The following is a 17,801-nucleotide window of genomic DNA, read 5'->3' as shown; positions in this document are numbered from 1 at the left end:
GACTCTCACCTCTAGAAATAAAACTCTGGAGAAAGGGACAAATTCGCATCTAGGGATGTCTATAAAGTCTGTGGCTTTAAGAATCTCTAGGCCACTCCATCTGTCAAATAAATAAATAAAATCTTAGGAAAAAAAAAAAAGAAAAGAAAGAAAGAATCTCTAGGCCATTGCCAAACGGTGATGAGAAAAAAATACTTCCTTGGGAGGAGGCCTCGAGGCCTCCCCAGGCGGGCTGACCTTGAACGCTCACCACAGGAGCCAGCGCTCGGGTTGCCTGTGCTGTGTGCGTGCCGCGTGTGGGGTTGGGGGTTGGTGCTGGGGCCCTGGGACTTGGTTTCCTCATGTGTCTAAGGGCAGTGAAAGCCCTTTCCTTGCAGTGTTAGTGTGAGGATAGGGGTAACAGCGGGCTCCCTGCACAGTGCTCGGCCTGTAGCGGGTGTTTGAAGCGAGAGCTGCTGATGGAGCCTCACCAGGAGAGAAGCAGTTCTCAAGCTGGAAGCTCCGCTTTCATCTCCTCTTGGAATACCTGTCAATATTTGATGAATGTTTGCTAAAAGGAGTAAGTCTTGGGGAAAACTCCGTGTGAATTTGTTCAGATCCCTCTCTGGCGGTGTGCACGAGGGGCTGTTGGGCCTCTGAAGGGCTTTGCTTTTTTCTCTGAGGGAGAAGAGATGCCGCAGGAGGGTTTTGAGCAGCGAGGTGGTGGAACAGGACTTAACCTTTTACAAGGATCACTCTGGTTACTGGGTTGAAAAGACTAGAAAGGCAAGGAGCAGGGCATTCTTGGACAGGTGTGGTCGTGGTTTAGGCACAGAATGGCTGTGGTTTGGGTCAGGGTGTCAGTGGTGCCGCTCGCTGTAGTGGTGAGATTCTGGATAGACCGTTAAGGTGGGATGGATGTGCGGAGTTTGCTGAAGGACTGGGAGGTGGGTGTGAGCAAAAGAACAGAGTCGGAAGTTTTGACCTGAGCCAATGGGAGGGTAAAGTTTCCTGTTTGACCAGGATGTAGTGGCAGCAGGTTTGGGAGGGGCCTCGGGCAGAGTTTTGTGCTTGTGCCGCCTGATCCCGACATCCAGGACAATGACCAGGAACTCGTGTGTTGGAAGAGACCACTCTCACCTCCGAGGTGCGGACCTCTTCTCTGTCTGCGCCGGGCTCTGGGGTTCCCATCTGGTTTCTCGGCGTCCTGTGTCGTCTCTGTGCCACCAGTGTGCTCACGTGGACCCCGCCAGCCTCCATCTGCCTCCTTGACTCAGACTCCTCCCTCCAGCTGGTGAAACCAAGTTCCCTGGGCTCTCTGCAGAGGAGGGTTCCTCTGTCCCGATCCAGGTCCTGGCCCAGATGAGATGCTCAGGTATTTGTCGAGCATGAATACTGTTTATTTCTTAGACCAACCTCATGAATAGGTGCTGTTATTACTATACAAAATACATCGATTCACTCTTGGTTAAAAACGAATTATAGGGGGGCACCTGGGTGGCTCAGTGGTTTAAACCGCTGCCTTCGGCTCATGTCATGATCTCGGGGTCCTGGGATCGAGTCCCACATCGGGCTCTCTGCTCAGCAGGGAGCCTGCTTCCCTCTCTCTCTCTCTCTGCCTGCCTCTCTGCCTACTTGTGATCTATCTCTGTCAAATAAAATCTTAAAAAAAAAAAACAAAAAACGAATTATAGGACACAGATGTATGTACATTTAGTTCTTTGAATTTTCCATACAATAAGGGAAAGGAAATTAGAAAACACTTATTTACTGGTGATTTAAGATCATAAAAATATTTGTATTGGTTCTTTTATTATTTTTACAAAGATGAAACGGAAACTTCCTAAGATATCCGTAGATTCTTAGGTGTCGAGTTACTTGGGAAGACACTCCTTCTGGGTTAAACACGTTTGTTTGTTCCAGCGACTAGGATTTCCTTGAATTGTTAAATGATCTGTCAATCTGACCCATGTAAAAATCAAATGGACCCTTTTAAAACAACTTTAGACCCTTGTGTCTACTTTTTTCCAGGTTTTTATTGATGTGTGCCAGGAGTCAGGAAGGTACATCTGGCTTTAAGCATGCAGCTTCAAGACTTTTCACAAGTCGAACACAAGAATGCAAGCAGCTCCAGTCAAGAAATAGACTGGGGCGCCTGGGGGGCTCCGTTGGTTAAGCATTCGACTTTTGGTTTCAGCTCAGGTCACGATCTCAGGGTTGTTAGATCGAGCCCTGCATCAGGTTCCAAGCTCAGCGTGGGGTCTCCTTGAGATTCTCTCTCTCCCTCTGCCCTTCCACGTGTACACACATGTGCAGTCTCTCTCTAAAAAAAATAAATAAATCTTTAAAAAAAAACAAAAAAAAGAAATAGGCCATAGCTCCCTCCTGCCCCCTGCAGCTTACTCCTCCCACCCCAAGCATAACTGCTATTTCACTCCTAAAATCATAGATTAATTTTGCTTGTTTTTGTATTTGTATAAATGGAATCATACAAAAATGTACTTTTTTGTGCGTATCTTCTTTCTACATTTGTAGGAAGCACCTGTGTTTCTGTGTGTAGGTGTAGGTTACGCGTTCTTACTGCTGCACAGTGTTCCACCCGTGCAGGGGTCTGTGTCAGCATCTGGGTCTTGCTGCTTTGCATATTCTGGTACCTGTCTTCTGGTGACTTCACAAGGGCACACACCTGGGAGTGGGATGGTGGGGCCCCCGGGGAAACAGGTGTCAGCTGCCTTCCAGGTTCTCCATCTCCGCGGCGGCAGTGGACACCGCCCTTTGCTCGCCATCCTCCTTAGCACTTAGCGTTCTCCGTTTCCTATTTTCTACTTTTATCTATTTATCTATTCTGTTTTGTCTTTTTATGCATTTGAGTGTGTTTGTAATGGTATCGCTTAGTGGTTTTAATTGATTGTTTCTTGGTGCCTGTTGGAGTTGAGCACTTTGTCATCTGTCTGTTGGCCATTTGGACATCATCTTCTGTGTCGTGTCCGTTCCATGCTGAATCTATTTTTAATCCTTACTGGGTATGTAAGAGAACCAGAATGGTGGCTCTGTCAGATCTGAGCCCACATCCACGGTGGAGCTTGGTCTCTGCCGTCGGTAGCAGGCCCGGCCTCCTCTCGCACCCCGGCCCTTCTGCTTCTGCCCCAAGCCTCTCTCTTTGGCTCAGTCCCTGCTGGTCTGCTTCCAGCTCAGGCATCTGGATAGTATCTTACCTTTGACCTAACAATTCCATTTCTAGGGGCCCATCTCATGATTGCAGGTGCCTAGAAAGGAAACATGAGCGTGTTCATCAATTTAGCATTGTTTGAAGAGCAAAAGTTAAAAAACCATCAGCCAGGAGTCTGGTTAAATAGGTTTCAGCAGAAACATTATTCAACCATTAGCTGTGCTCATGGGAAAAAATGCCCACAACATATTAAGTTGAAAAATACCTCAGCTCTGCCATATGGAGAGTTATGAGGGATTTTTCACTTTCTATGTTATGTATTTTTGCAGGGCTTGGATTTTTATAACAAGTTTGTTTTACTTTTGTTGCTGGGGGGAAAATGATCTACATACTGCTTCCAGCATCAGCCACAGCAGCTCAAAGTTACCCGTAGATCGCCTGAATGCATGGGTGATACGAGCAACTTTCGTGGCAGAAAGGGGGGCTTTGGTGTTGCAAGACTCCAAATAGTATTTTCCCTCTGTTTGAACATGAATAGTTCTATAGTAAGTAAGACAGAGGATCTTTTAATATGGAAATTGTTGAAAAAAATGAAACATCAGGTTGCTACTAGGCTGTGGCTGTTTTTAGCTCAGGGTTGGCAGGGGTCTGGCCATGAGATCAGATAACAGTAATGGCCTCCATTTACTGAGCATTTGCTATAGATCATGTCCATGGCTACGTGCTTGTCATAGAGGATCCTCTTCAGCCCTGAGGTTATGCTTTTCTGTAGGTGAGGAACCTGCGGCTCGGAGAGATAGAGTTTGCCCGTGTCTGCGCCTGAGCTTGGGTTAGAACAGAGACGGCCAGACCCCAGAGCCCCTGCGCTGCCTGCCGTGGCCACTCAGCCCGAACTCTTGGCTTTAGCTTTTCTTTAGTCTGTAACATTTTAAATAAGTAACAGTCTGAAATGGTAGCTTTAAAAAAGTTCTTCCGGGGCGCCTGGGTGGCTCAGTGGGTTAAAGCCTCTGCCTTCAGCTCAGGTCATGATCCCAGGGTCCTGGGATCGAGCCCCGCATCCGGCTCTCTGCTCGGCAGGGATCCTGCTTCCCTTCCTCTCTCTCTGCCTGCCTCTCTGCCTACTTGTGATCTCTGTCTGTCAAATAAATAAAATCTTTTTTAAAAAGTCTTTAAAAAGTTCTTTCTAATGTCCTCAAGCCACTTCTTCACTATAGTTGTCCTTTTTACATGTTTGGAAAACGGGGGAGTGTGGCTTGGGTAGGTAGCTTTAGAGGGAACTCGTGTAAGTGGACACATGGAGGTCCTTCGCGGTTGTACCACGGTTCTGAACCCAGTACGCTGTAGGGAACAAGAAATTGACAGCCACGCTGTTTCTCAAGATCGGTTGCAGTAATTTTGGAACTGCCTCAAAGTGTTACCCACCCTGACCCTGACGTTGTGTTCCCTTATGTGGCTAATATTTAGAGAGTGCCCTTATCCAGAGTGAAATTAAGCCCTGACAGAAACCGCTGCTAAGTTGGGATCCCAGCTGTTGCCACAAGTGACATTGGAAGGGCCAGTTGATACGTACGTGTGTAGGCACCAGGCAGAGACCGTTGTTAGCCTTGACTGAGGAGCAAATTGAAAACCTATGAATGAAATATTGGTCCCTGGCAGATTGCTCAGGAAAAAATTGGTGCGACTTTTGGGGCTTGGGGGTTTGTTGAGATTTGCTTCTGTGAGCAGGTTACGTGCCTCTCTTCCAGCCTGTCCTTCCTCCGACGTTCGTCTGACAGCTGGGTCAGCGTCCTGTGGTGTTTGCCCAAGAAAGTGCCTGCTCTTAGTAACACCATGGCCGTTTATACAGAAATCGTGAGGCTACGTAAGCCACCCTTCCTCTGGAAGAAATGACTAGCAGATTAGTCACTGGGAGTTCCTGACCTTCCGTGCTGTAAATGCCTCAATGAGCAGTGGTCTGAGGCTCTGTTCTCTCAAGTTCTCTCGGTGACCTTTGAAGCTGCTCTCAAAAATTTGATAAATTACCATAAAATAGCAGCTTATGGCATTTCCTTCTTAAGTGGAGGAGGGTTTTTTGTTTCCTTTGGTGAGGTATGGCCGTGAAGAAAGTGGACCAGTATGGCAGTCCCACGTGTTAGTGGGGATATGGAGCAGCTGGGACCCTGACAGTGGAATTGCAAAGTGGTGAAGCCATTTGGAAAATCATTTGGCAAAATCCACAAAATTAAATACAGTATATACTCTGTAGTTAAGCAGTCTGTTCACAGAGAGCGCTTGCATGTGTTCCAGGAGACAGGTATGAGAATGTTCATAGCAGTGTTGTTTCTAGAAGCTGAAAACAGCCCCGTGTCCATGGAAAGTGAAAGCGTGTACATATATTCCAGTGTGCTTAAATGTCAGACCTACCTCTGAGTGAAAAAGCAAGAATATGACAATATGTACAGTGTATTTCCACTTATGTAAAATTCACAAAGCTGTAAATTAAGCTATACTTATAAACTGTCAAAAAAAAGTAAGGGCTGAGGGGCGCCTGGGTGGCTCAGTTGGTTGGGCGACTGCCTTCGGCTCAGGTCATGATCCCGGACTTCCAGGATCGAGTCCCGCATCAGGCTCCCAGCTCTTTGGGGAGTCTGCTTCTCCCTCTGACCTTCTCCTCTCTCATGCTCTCTCTCACTCACTCTCTCTCAAATAAATAAATAAATAAAATCTTAAAAAAAAAAAAGTAAGGGCTGATAAACACAAAAATCAGAATCATGGGGAGGAGGGGGTGCCTGGGGGCTCAGTTAGTTGAGCGGATAGCTCTTGGTTTCCACTCTGATCCTGATCTTAGGGTCATGGGATTGAGTCCTGCACTGGGCTCCGTGCTTACGGCGGAGTCTGCTTGGGACTCACTCACTCTTTCTCTCTCACTCTCTCTCACAAGTAAGTTAATCTTTAAAAAAAAAAAAAAATCAGAGTCACGGTTACCCGTTTTGGGGACGAAAGGTGTGATCACGAAGGGGCATGTGGTAGCATCAGTGGACTTGAAAACTTTCTGCTTTTAGAGCTGTGTTGTCTCATATGGCAGCCACCATCCCAAGTACTCAGTAGACACAAGGGCCATCACGTGGGACGGTGCAGATACAGAACATTTCCATCATTGCTGAAAGTTCTGTTTGATAGGCCAGGTCGGTGGATGGATGCGTTTAATTCTAAGTTGTGTGTGTGTGTGTGTGTGTGTGTGTGTGTGTGTGTGTGGAATTTTTCAAAAATTTGTTTTAATTTCAGTATGAGAAGATCTCTAAAAACACACGTGTACAAAATCGGAAGTATAACTAAGTAAGAAGTCAGGGACTAATAAGAGAGTGGTTGATGAAGCGACGTGAGACTCCCGTAGTGTGGGAGCTTGGCATTGGCCTCTCGGCCAGGTGACTGATACACTTGAGGGACTCAAGAAGAGGGGCAGGAAGTGGGTGTGTGCACGTGTGCGTGTCTGGTGCCATTGGCAAGATTACCCTAACAGAGACGCCACCTGTTGCTTCCTCCCGCCCCGCCAGCTCTGGTCATTATAGTACTCTGTCAGCTCGCAAATGCACAGTTTGCGTGACCTTGCAGGCCCCCTGAAATCTATGTTGTTGACCCATTGTTTCAAGGAAAAGATGACAAGCAGCCTCCGAGTCAGAATCTGTCCTATTAGTAGTGCTGTCTTCTATTTCCAGAGTTGAGGAGGTCCGTCACCATTACGAAGAAACCAGCTTTTTCCGCTTGATTTAACACCTTGTGTGTTAAAGGTAGGTCTTCCTAGGCTATTGAATACTCACTCCCAGGAGAGGCATTTCTTGGTGGATGCAGTTCTTTCTTTAAATGCTGATAGGGATTCCCAGTTGTGCCTCAAGACGGACTAGAATTTCAGGCTGAGGTCGAGAAAGTGCTGTAATACACTTCTTGCCTCCAGCTTGCTCTCAGGAGAAGGTGCCCTTGGTTGGCTTTTGGGTCATGATCAGGGCTGGCTCCGTGAGTGCAGGAACCTGAGAGGTTTTTAGGGGGGCCCACTGTGCGTTGCTTGCCTACCCCAGTCCTGCCCTGTTGTGATGTCAGGTGGTGAATCTGGCCTGTTCATGCAGCAGCTCAGGGTTGCAGACGGACAAAGCGGAAGTTGGCTCGGCCAGCCCAGGTCTCTGGAGGTCTTTGACCAGCGGAGAAACCATGCATCCTGCCTAGACTTCCCCATTTGTGTCTGCTTTTCTGGGTCTGCTTTCAGTCTTAGTTGCGTGGGTGGAAGTCCCACGGATTAGGACATTACTCTACCATCCCCCCTGGCTCGGGAACCTGCCTGGTTAGCACTGTGACTGTAGGGACACTGAGGCAGGCAGTGGAGACGTGCAGCCACAGAGGGAAACAGATTGAGACTTCTGACCCATGCTAGAGGAAGAGGAGGATGGCATTTCTAAGGCCCTCAATTACTTAGGGTCGTTAAGTTAAAAAAGTTCAGTGCTGCAGAATAACCTGATTCATATGGGAGATGAGAATTCATCTTGAGTTTGGTCAGCCTCGCTGCCCTTCCAACTAGTCCAGTCTGGTCAGCTCCCAGCACAGAGGCACCATGTGCTCGGCACCTGGATAAGACCCTCCCTGCGTTATCCAAAAGGCAGTGCCTCACTTATTCTACATCACGTTGGCCATCTCAAGGACAGCGTCATCAGCCTTATTTTCCGGAAAAAGGAACCTAAGACTTGGAAGGTGACTTTGAAGTATTTTAACCCAGATAGTCTGACTATAGAGCTTACCCTTCTAACCCCCGCATGTATGATCAGACCGGTGACATCATTCTGAAGTATAAAGAAGGAAGTACAGACTGTTTGGGGGACCCACCCTGCTTGGGTGGGGAAGAAGAGGCAAGGTAGAGGAGGACGGAGGAGCCACACCATGCCAGTCCCCTGCTGTGAATCCCAGGGATGACCGTGGCATGTAAGGGCAGGTGCCGAGAGCCCCTCCTTACACTGTACTGAGCTGTTCCGTGTGAGGGGAGAGGTGCACCAGCTTCCTGTAGATCTCTCTACACCTTTGGGGTCCAAGAAGGGTTTCCTGCCAGCAGACAGCTGCAAAACCGTGTTTGGCTAGACCGCACGTGAACGAAGGTCAGGCTCTGGCTTTTCTCTTTGGTCCAGAGTGCAGTGGGCTTCTAGATAGTTTGCAAAGAGCAGATAGTTTACCTGATCCTGCCTGCCACCTGGAAGGTCTTTGTCTCTCTGAAGCCACAGGCAGTAATAGACACGGTGACAGACCTGTAGCACAAGGTCCTATGTCATTTATTTGGAAGGGTGTTTTAATAGTAAACCGTTGGAAAAATGGAAAGGGGGGTTGCCTTGGGACACCTGGATAGCTTGGTCAGTTAAGCATCTGTCTTCGGCTCAGGTCACGATCCCAGGGTCCTCGGATCAAGTCCCACATGGGGTTCTCTGCTCGGTGGGGAGCCTCTCCCTCTGCTTGTGTGCTTGCTTGCTCGCTCTCTCTCTGATGCATAAATAAAATCTTTAAAATAAAGAAGGGGGGTGCCTTGTAGTTTTAAAACTACAAAGCATTTATTTTTCTATTGCATAGGATCATGTTCTGTCCCCTAATTTTCAACCACTTTCAAATATTTTCTGTAAATTTCAGGTAGTATCAAAAGAAGCAGTCTGCTTTGTGGGATAGTTCCTGATTGGTTGGTTGAATGTTTACTGTTGAGTGAATGTCTACTGAGCATCTTCTATGGGCCTGGTACCATGTTTGCACGGGGGATGCAGGCATGCACAGGACAGGTGTGGTCCTCAGGTGAGTTTGCATTCTTGTGAGGCAACAGGCACATAAATAAATCACATAATAAGATGGTTTCAGACCTGGACAGCACTGAGGTAAATGGTGAGATGAAGGAAGTCCTCAGTGGATTTTTGCTTTTTATAAAAACAGCTTCATTGAGATATAATTCACATGTACAGTTGGCTCAAAGTGTAGAATTCCGTGTATGTAGTAATTTACTGGGGTTTGGTAAAACCGTCACCAGATTCTAATTTTAGAACATTTATGTCTGCCCCAAAAGAAACCTCATACTCATTAGCAACCCCTCTCCTTCTCTCTCCCATTCCCTCATTCTTAGCCACTAATCTACTTTCTGTCCCTATAAATTTGCCTATTCTGGACGTTTCAAATCAATGGAAGATCCCGTAAGTGGTCTTTTGTGACTGGCTTTTCTCACTTTGCATAATTTTATCAAATTCGTCCATGTTGTAGCAGGTCTCAGGATTTCATTTCTTTTTATTGTCAGGCAATACTCTCTTGTATGGGTATGCCACATTTTATGTATTTGTTCACGGACATTTGAGTTATTTCCATCTGTCAACTCTTATGAGTAATGCTCCTGTGACCTTTTGTGTACGAATCACGTGGATGTGTATTTTCATTTCTCTTGGGTATATGCCTAGGAATAGAATTGCTGGGTCGTCCGGTAACCGTGTTTGATCTTAAGAGGAACTGCCAGATATTTTCCACAGCTGCTGCCCCATTTTACATTTCCAGCAGGAGTGTAGGAGGGTTCCAGCTCCCCAGCCATCACACACTTGGTTACTACGTGTCTTTTACTATACACCGTGGGTTTGAAGGAGTAATTTGTGTCGGTTTTGGCATTTCCCTGATGACTAATGATGTCCAGCATCTTTTCATATGGTTATTGCTCATTTGTGTATCTTACTTGGAGAAATGCTTTTTGAAGTCCCTGGGTCATTTTTAATTGGATTATTTGTCTTTTGTTGTTGAATTCTAAGAGTTGTTTGTTTTCTGTATGCAGGTCCTTATCAGGTGTAGGAGTGCAAATATCTTCTCCCATTCTGTAGTTTGTCTTTTCATTTTGTTCTGGTATCATTTGCAGCACAAATGTTTTAATTGATAGATAATACCATGTTAGTTTCAGGTGTACAACATAATGATTTGATATTCACAGGTGCAAGACAGTGACCACGGTAAGTCTAGTTTAAATTTCACCTTTCAGTGAAGTCCAATTCATTTGATTTTTCTTTTGTCACTTGTGCTTTTGGCATTCTAAGAAACCATCACCAAATCAAAGGTCACAAAAAGTTTATCTCTAGGTTTTATTCTAAAAGTTAATAGTTTTAACACTTATGTTCAGGTCTTTGATCCATTTTTAATTAATATTTGTATATGGTGTGAGGTAAGAGCCCAGATTCGTTCTCGTTCTTTTGTATGTGAAATGTCCAGTTGTGTCTGCATCACTTGTTGAAAAGAACATTCATTCCTCCATTGGATAGCCTGTATCCTTGTTAAGAATTAATTGGCCGTAGACACATGGCCAATTTATTCTGGACTCTCAATTCTATTCCATTATTCTATATGCCTATCCTTATGTGAGTACCATGCTATCTTGATTACTATAACTTCTGAATAGGAGGTTTTAAAGTCAAGAAGATGAGTCTTCTAATTTTATTCTTTTTTCCACATTGTTTTGGCTATTCTGTGTCTCTTATATTTCCATGCTTATTTTAGGATTAGATTATCATTTTCTGCAGAAAGCCATCTGGGATTCTCCTCGGAATTATATTGAATCTGTAGATCAGTTTGGGGAATATTGACATTTTAATATTAGTCTTAATTCGTGAACGCGGTATGCTTTTGTATTTATTTAGATTGTCTTTCTTTCCACCATGTTTTATAGTTTTTAGTGTGCGTCTTGCACTTCTTGTGTTAAATTTATGCCTAAGCATTTTATTCTTTTTTTTTTTTCAAGATTTTATTTATTTATTTATTTATTTGACAGACAGAGATCACAAATAGGCAGAGGGGCAGGCAGAGAGAGAGAGAGAGAGAGAGAGAGAGAGAAGAGGAAGCAGGCTCTCTGCTGAGCAGAGAGCCCCACATGGGGCTCGATCCCAGGATGCTGGGATCATGACCTGAGCCGAAGGCAGAGGCTTTAACCCACTGAGCCATCCAGGCGCCCCTAAGTATTTTATTCTTTTTGATGATATTGTCAGTGGGAGCTCTTTGTTTGTTTTTGTTTTGTTTTTGTCAAAGTGTAGTTGATACGCAGTGTTACACTGGTTGCAGGTGTAGGACCCAGTACGCCAGCGTCTCCATGTGTTAGACTATGCTCACCGCAAGTGTAGCTACTGTCTGTCACCAGACAGCGCCAGTACAATGTCATTGATATGTTCCCTATGCTGTACTTTTAACTCCAATGATTTATTCTTTCCATAACTGGAAACCTGTGTCTCCCACTCCCTTTCCCCATCTTCCCATTTTGCTCATCTTCTCAACCCCTTCCCTCTGCCAACCATCATCATTTCCCTGTAGTATAAATGGAAGCTTTTTTAAAAGATCTTATTTTATTTTATTTGTTTATTTATTTTTGAAAGACCCTTGAGAGAGTGTTTGAAGATTTTATTTATTTGACTGAGAGAGAGAGAGAGAGTACACACAAGCAAGGGGAGCAGCAGAGGAAGAGGGAGAAGCAGGCTCCCCATGGAGCAAGGAGCCCAATGAGGGCTCGATCCCAGGACTCTGGGATCATGACCTGAGCCGAAGGCAGACTCTTAACTGACTGAGCCACCCAGGCGCCCCAAGATCTTATTTATTTATTTTAGAGAGAGAGGGAGAAAGAGAATCCCGTATAGACTCCACACTGTGTGGGGAGCCTTACATGGGGCTTTGTCTCACGACCCTGAAGATCATGACCTGTGCCAAAATCAAGAGTTGGGCACTTAACCAGCTGAGCCACTCAGGGGCCCCTAAATGGCAGCTTGGTAAAATTTCATTTTGGAACGTTCATTTCTACTGTATAGAAATCCAACAGACTTTGGTATATTGATCTGTACCCTGCAGTTTATTAGTGCAATAGTTTTTTAGTGAATTGCTTGGGATTTTCCATACACAGGGTCATCTACAAATATGTCCTCCTTATGTCCTCCTTCCCAAGCTAGACGACTTTTGTTAGGTACTGGAGTACGATATCGAGTAAGAATGGTGAGAATGGACACCCTGGGCTTGTTCCTGACCTTGGAGAGAAACCATCCAGTCTCATACTATATTCCAGGGGGTTTGAACACCTCAGTGCTATTTCAGTCTCTAGTGCCAACTCTGAGGCTTTGCCCATGACACTTACTGTCGTTCCCTAAACCCACAGAAACGAGGAGGTTGACTCAAAACCTCAAAAGGAGGTTGACTCAAAAATGTATGACTTTCATTCCAGTTCATACATCCTGCACGTCCATGATTCTGCTTTGGTATTCTTGCTTCTTAGCCAAGTTCCCTTAGACTCAGCTCATCAGACAGAGTAAAGAGGACGCTGGAAATATTGGCAGATTCTTTTTCCATAGCCACTTTGACTGCCTTTGACTTCCACAATTCTGAACAACCTAATTTAGATGGAAATTGCAGAAATTAAAACACGTAAGCAGAAGTGTTTCAGTAGATCCGTCTTTCCTTTCCTTTGTAACTAAATAGCCAGGGAAGATTTGTTTAGGGACGATGCTCGTTTCTGCAGAAGGTCCACGGAGCACAGCTTCTTCCTACCCTGCTTCTAACCATTAGTCCTCTCCTTGTTTTCAGACTCTCAGCGTTCTCATCTCTCCTCCTTCACCATGAAGCTGAAGGACAAATTCCACTCGCCCAAAATCAAGAGAACGCCATCAAAGAAGGGAAAACCAGCCGAGGTGTCTGTGAAAAATCCAGAGAAGCCTGTGAGCAAAGTAAGCCGACTCTCTCTAGGTGTTCCTCCCGGCCTTCGCCTCCTTCGAACAGTATGAGTTTGTGCTGTTTTTAAGTTCGTTCCCTGGGGATTCAGCTTTCCGTGCCAAACACCTGCTCCATAGCTACTCCATAGCGTTTGTGCTGCTAGGCAGGGACTGTCCGCGTCCTTGTGCAGTATGAGCCTATAGGATGGTGAGTGTTTGTCCTGTTAATCAGAGTCGAGTTCAGTCGGCTAGAACAGTTCTCCTCTTCCAGATGTGTCATCCTCTGGGCATGTAAAACAGCTCGGCGCACCGTGTTTACACCCCATGGTGCTGCCTCCCTGCCCCAGATGGCCCCGTGTTGCCCTAGCACACGCACACTTAGAGGGAGGCATGTGACATCCAGAACTTCCTTCATTAGGCTTCAGGGCCCATGCTCTGAGACACGCCAAATCCTTAAAGCCCGGCCAAGGATGTCCTCAAGCACCGGCAACCTGAGCAGGGCTGGCTGGGCCGGCCGTGTCAGAACAGCGGTAGACGTTCACCTCCCCCGCTTCAGCCTCAAACGGCCATTTCAAGCTCTGTAGGAATCCAGGTTTCCTCTCTTCCAGGAGGCAACAGACAGATTTCTACCAGAGGGCTACCCTCTCCCCTTGGATCTGGAGCAGCAGGCAGTAGAATTTATGTCCACCAGTGCTGTGGCTTCCAGGTCTCAGAGGCAGAAGGTCAGTGTGACGCTAAGAACAATTGGGTTTGCCTTGCCTTCTACTGCAGAATCCTGGGCCGTGGTTTTGGGGCTGGAAAGAAAAAGCTACTGCACTATCCTTGTGTTCAGTTGGGCGGCAGCTGTGGGCCTCACTGTTCAGGAAACAGTCCAAGGGGCCTTGAGTAAAATGAAGTTTATCCAAGCCCCTGTGGTCTTTGGAGAGAGCTCAGCATTCCGTGACGAAAGCGTGGGGGTCCTTTCTGGGGTTGTTTGGGTATACTGCTTGGGTCCGGCGGATTCTGGGGGAGGTGGGTGAGTCTCAGCTCTCCAGACCCGCTCTTCTTTCCTTGAGCTGCTCAGGGGATGGGACTCATTAGGGAGGAGCGTCTGCTGGGAAAGGCGCTGTGTTACACATCTGCGAGACTGTGTGCGGCGAGGAAGCACAGAACCAAGTACTGAGAACCGGGGACACCTTTTGTGCTGCTAACATTTGTCCAGACTTGCCTTAGCCCCCCTGCTCGGTGCTTTGCGCTTACTCTCTCACTGAACACTCACAGCGACCCTGGGAGGTGGAAACTTACCTTGCAGAAGCGGAAACTGAGGCTGTAGAGGTAGGAAGCCTTAGCCACTGTCGCGCAGGAAGAGGTAGTGGAGCTGAGGTGAGCTCGGGCTGCCTGACACCCTCGTCAGTGCCTGTGGGGCACGGCGCTTCCTCTTTATGAAAGCCAGAATTGATGTTGGAATGTCCTACAAATCCAGGTGGCGACTCTCACACACGAAACAGAGAAGTAGAATTAACCATAGTAATGTAAAATAAAAGGAAGCCCATGGACAAATGCATCCAAACGCTCCGGTGCATGTCACACCTGCACTTGGACACCGCCGGCAGACGCTGCCCCATTACGTAGACACGTCGGCCTTGACTCGTGGAGTGTACCTATATTTTTGTTTTTGTTTTGACCAGAATATCGTAAAATTCTAGTTAAAAGTGGAGAACATTAAAGTCTGAAGTCCAGAAGTCTCTTGCTGAATAACCCTTTTCCCAAAGGAGGCTGAAGAAGGTCAAGTGTTGTTTGTTTGACAGATTGATGAAACCCCGGACTGCAGCGGAGTAGGAAAACAGAAGACTTGGTGTGCAGCACAGTCATTTTCTGGTTCAGTCTCTTCAGCAACCTCTTGGAGCTGAGTTTGGTTAAAAAACAAACCAAAAACAACAACCCCAAGCAGTGTCCACGGCTGGGTAGCGTAGCGCAGGCAGCCCGGGGAAGAGCGGCCGTGTCCTGCTGGTCCCCTCTGATAAGAGACTGTCTCTCCACTCCGTTCTTGGAGCGGTTCCCCCTTTCTTCATCTCTCCGAGAGATGGCACGGGGGCACATTCAGTGTGAAAGTGTCCTTCACTCAGGGTGAGTTCCTGCAAATCCCAGGGGACATTGGCAGTGTCTAGAGACATTTTTGGTTGTCAGTACTAGGCTGGTAAAGCAGGTGCTGCTGGGTCTGGTGGGTACAAGCCGGGGATGCTGGTGAACGTCCCACACAGTCCAGCCCCCCTGCAGCAGCGGATATCCACCGCAAGATGTCCGTAATGCTGCAGCTGAGAGCCCATCCTGTGGCAGGGGCTGTAGGTACGATCTTCACCGGGGAAGAGAGTTCCTCCAGGTGTGGGTTGTCATCCTTTAAGAAGGGTTGAATTACCCTGCTCTGCCCCACGTCAGCTGCCCAAGACCGTGTGAGTACACACCTGATTAGTAGAAACCCACAGGCAGAAGTGGAAGTGCCGGCGAATCTGCCAACACGTGTGAACTTAGAAGATGCTGTTGGAGAAATCTGAAAATACATTTGTCATTGGCTCTCATTATTATTGATTACTAACTCTCTCTCTTACCTCTTAGAGAATATTTCCATATATGTTCTCATTTTAATCCCAGTTTATATGCATGGCATTCTGTGTTTGTTGATTTTATTTTTACTTTTTTTAAACTAGATTCCACACCCAACGTGGGGCTTGAACTCATGACCCTGAGATCATGAGTCGCATGCCCTACTGCCCAGGCCAGCTAGGCGCCCCAGCATTCCCTGTTTAAATACTGGGGAACTGCAGCTCAGGAGGTCACAGATTCAGATTCATCTCCAGCTTCCGGGGGGTCTCTCTCTGCCCAGGCCCTGTCCTGGGTGATTCTACACTCTGTCCTGTTTGCTCCTCACTGTAACTGTGTGCAAAAGCTTCTTTATTGCTCATATACAGAGTCTAGGCTCTGGCCCAAGTATTCTCCATCAAAATCTGGTTTTATTTTATGAACTACTTCCATGTGCTTTCTCACTCACTGCCCCACATCAGGCTCTGTAGGTCACCCAGGTTAGGGATTAGCCTCCCTGTTTTGCAGATGAGCCTGAAGCCAGCGGTCCCCAAGCCCAGCGGTGGCTTAGGTTCTAGGCCCTCCCCCAGCACCACGACCCTCAGGCAGTTGCCGGGTTTGTGGATGGACGGTGGCGTCATCCCCCATAGCAGGAGGGGACACCCCGGTACAACCAGGTGACGTCAGCGGAGCCAAGGCTCTGGGTTCCCAGCTCTAGCACGAGCTCTGTCTAGGTGTCTCCCTGTAAACTCTTCTGACCGCTGGCTGCATTTGCAAGACGAGGAGCTGTTCAGAGGCCGAGGGGCTGTGACCGGACCGCGCTCAGGCTGATGGTTCTGGGAGTGCAGTTCGCTGGAAGCCCGGCGGATGGGACCTGACGCTGCTAAGTTGTCAGCTCCTTTAGCAGGAGTGCGGTGCAGGCTGGCGCTTCAGTGGCTCATTTGATCTCTGCAAAGCACCGGAAGATTCTTTGTGCTCAGAAGTGCCTTCCTGCCCCTTTTGGGTGCCCCCCATCTCCAGGTCAGCCCCTTTCTCCCTGGCAAACCTGATGACACATTTTCTCATGATGTTTCCTGCCTCCTCCCCGACTTTCACCATCCCTGGCTCCAGACATGTCCTGGTGTGCTGAGATGGGCAGGGTTGTGGTCAGGGCCCTCTAGCCAGACTGGCCAGCTGGGGTTTCAGCCACACTGATGTCTGGGTGTGATTCCTTCATAGTCACGTCCTTCCTGGCCCTGGCGAGCAGGGGCAGAGCAGAAAGCTCCTGTGTCCATGAGGTCCATGAGGTGGGAAACAAGAGCCTGACCTCTTGGAAACATACAGTGAATAAATGTGTCCGATTGTTTAAAAAAGAAAAAAAAAGAGAAAAGGTGAGGGTAAAGCGGCCAGTGATGGGGGTGGGGAAGGGGTGCCCCTCCCCTTAGAGAACTTCATCCTTGGGGTCTACAGACCACCTTTGGGGAAGTACCCCATTGAGGGTGGAAGTTGCCTCACCAAAGAAGCTGTCTACTTCTTGATCCCATTTGTATGTTTGTCTTTTGATATTCCCACTCATTAAACATGGCAACTTAAATAAATTTACACTGACATTCCCCATTGTTTAAGAAGAGAGCTAGTGTTCCGAATCATAATTACTTCTTGTTATATATGATTTATCTATTTACATATTATTGTTTAAATCAGCTTTTTCTAGGATGTTCTTCTTGCCCTTAGTTGCTTTTATTAATGTATTCGCTGGACGCCACAGAGCCCACAGGTGGCAATTTTCCTCCTATACAGCGATCGTAATTTGCACTGAACATGTAACCGGTTTCACTTGGGTAGGGCATCTGTTTTATAAATGGCCCTCGATCTCCCTTCCCTGCCAGCCAGCCGGGACCTGGGTTGCTGACATTAGGGCCAATAGAGAGGGAGGTTGGGGAAAGGAACCGAGGTGCGCGTGTACCCACTGACTGTGGATTCGAGGTATCCTGTAGTCGTAGAGAAAAGATTTGGGCATGAGAATTTGAATGCTGGTAAGCGTAGGGCTCTGTATGTTGTTTTCCTCTTAGCTGGGCTTTCTGCAGGAGCAGAGGGACTGAGTGCTGTTCACGTTTGCCGCCCAAGCAGCGACTGCATCGTTGCCACCTGCTCAGACTCCTTTGCCTTTTCACCCCAGCGCATCCGCCCCTTCTAACCCTGGGGTTTCTAGACCCTTTGAGAGAACCATGTCATGTCATTGAGAGGGGGCTGCCTCTTTGGGTTGAATGTGGGACTCCAGTGAGGGGTCCTGGGAAGATGGGTTTTGAACACAAATGCCTCCGCCCATCTTGCATAGTCCCTCAGGTCTTTGAAAGGCCTGGGATCTCTGGATTTGATTTACTGGATAGATAAGCACCAGGAGGAGATCTAACTGTTGGTTT

The 17,801-nt window shown here is 47.3% G+C and overlaps 1 protein-coding gene across 1 annotated transcript in view; it reads left to right on the top strand.

Moving 5' to 3' along the window:
* The first annotated feature begins 234 nt into the window (after window positions 1-234).
* LOC111145866 (Rap guanine nucleotide exchange factor 1) overlaps window positions 235-17,801 on the top strand; it is a 79,358-nt gene continuing 61,791 nt past the window's right edge. The window contains exons 1-3 of the mRNA XM_022501144.1: window positions 235-1,354; window positions 12,719-12,858; window positions 13,452-13,565. Coding sequence (XP_022356852.1) covers window positions 1,342-1,354; window positions 12,719-12,858; window positions 13,452-13,565 — 267 coding nt within the window. The 5' untranslated portion in view covers window positions 235-1,341. The remainder of the gene's footprint in view (window positions 1,355-12,718; window positions 12,859-13,451; window positions 13,566-17,801) is intronic.

The sequence above is a fragment of the Enhydra lutris genome, unplaced genomic scaffold (genome assembly GCF_002288905.1).
Source record: "Enhydra lutris kenyoni isolate GAN:26980312 unplaced genomic scaffold, ASM228890v2 scaffoldscaffold13, whole genome shotgun sequence".
NCBI classification, from domain to species: domain Eukaryota; kingdom Metazoa; phylum Chordata; class Mammalia; order Carnivora; family Mustelidae; genus Enhydra; species Enhydra lutris.
Note: the sequence above shows the minus strand (reverse complement) of the source record. Positions and strands in the feature narration are given on the sequence as shown.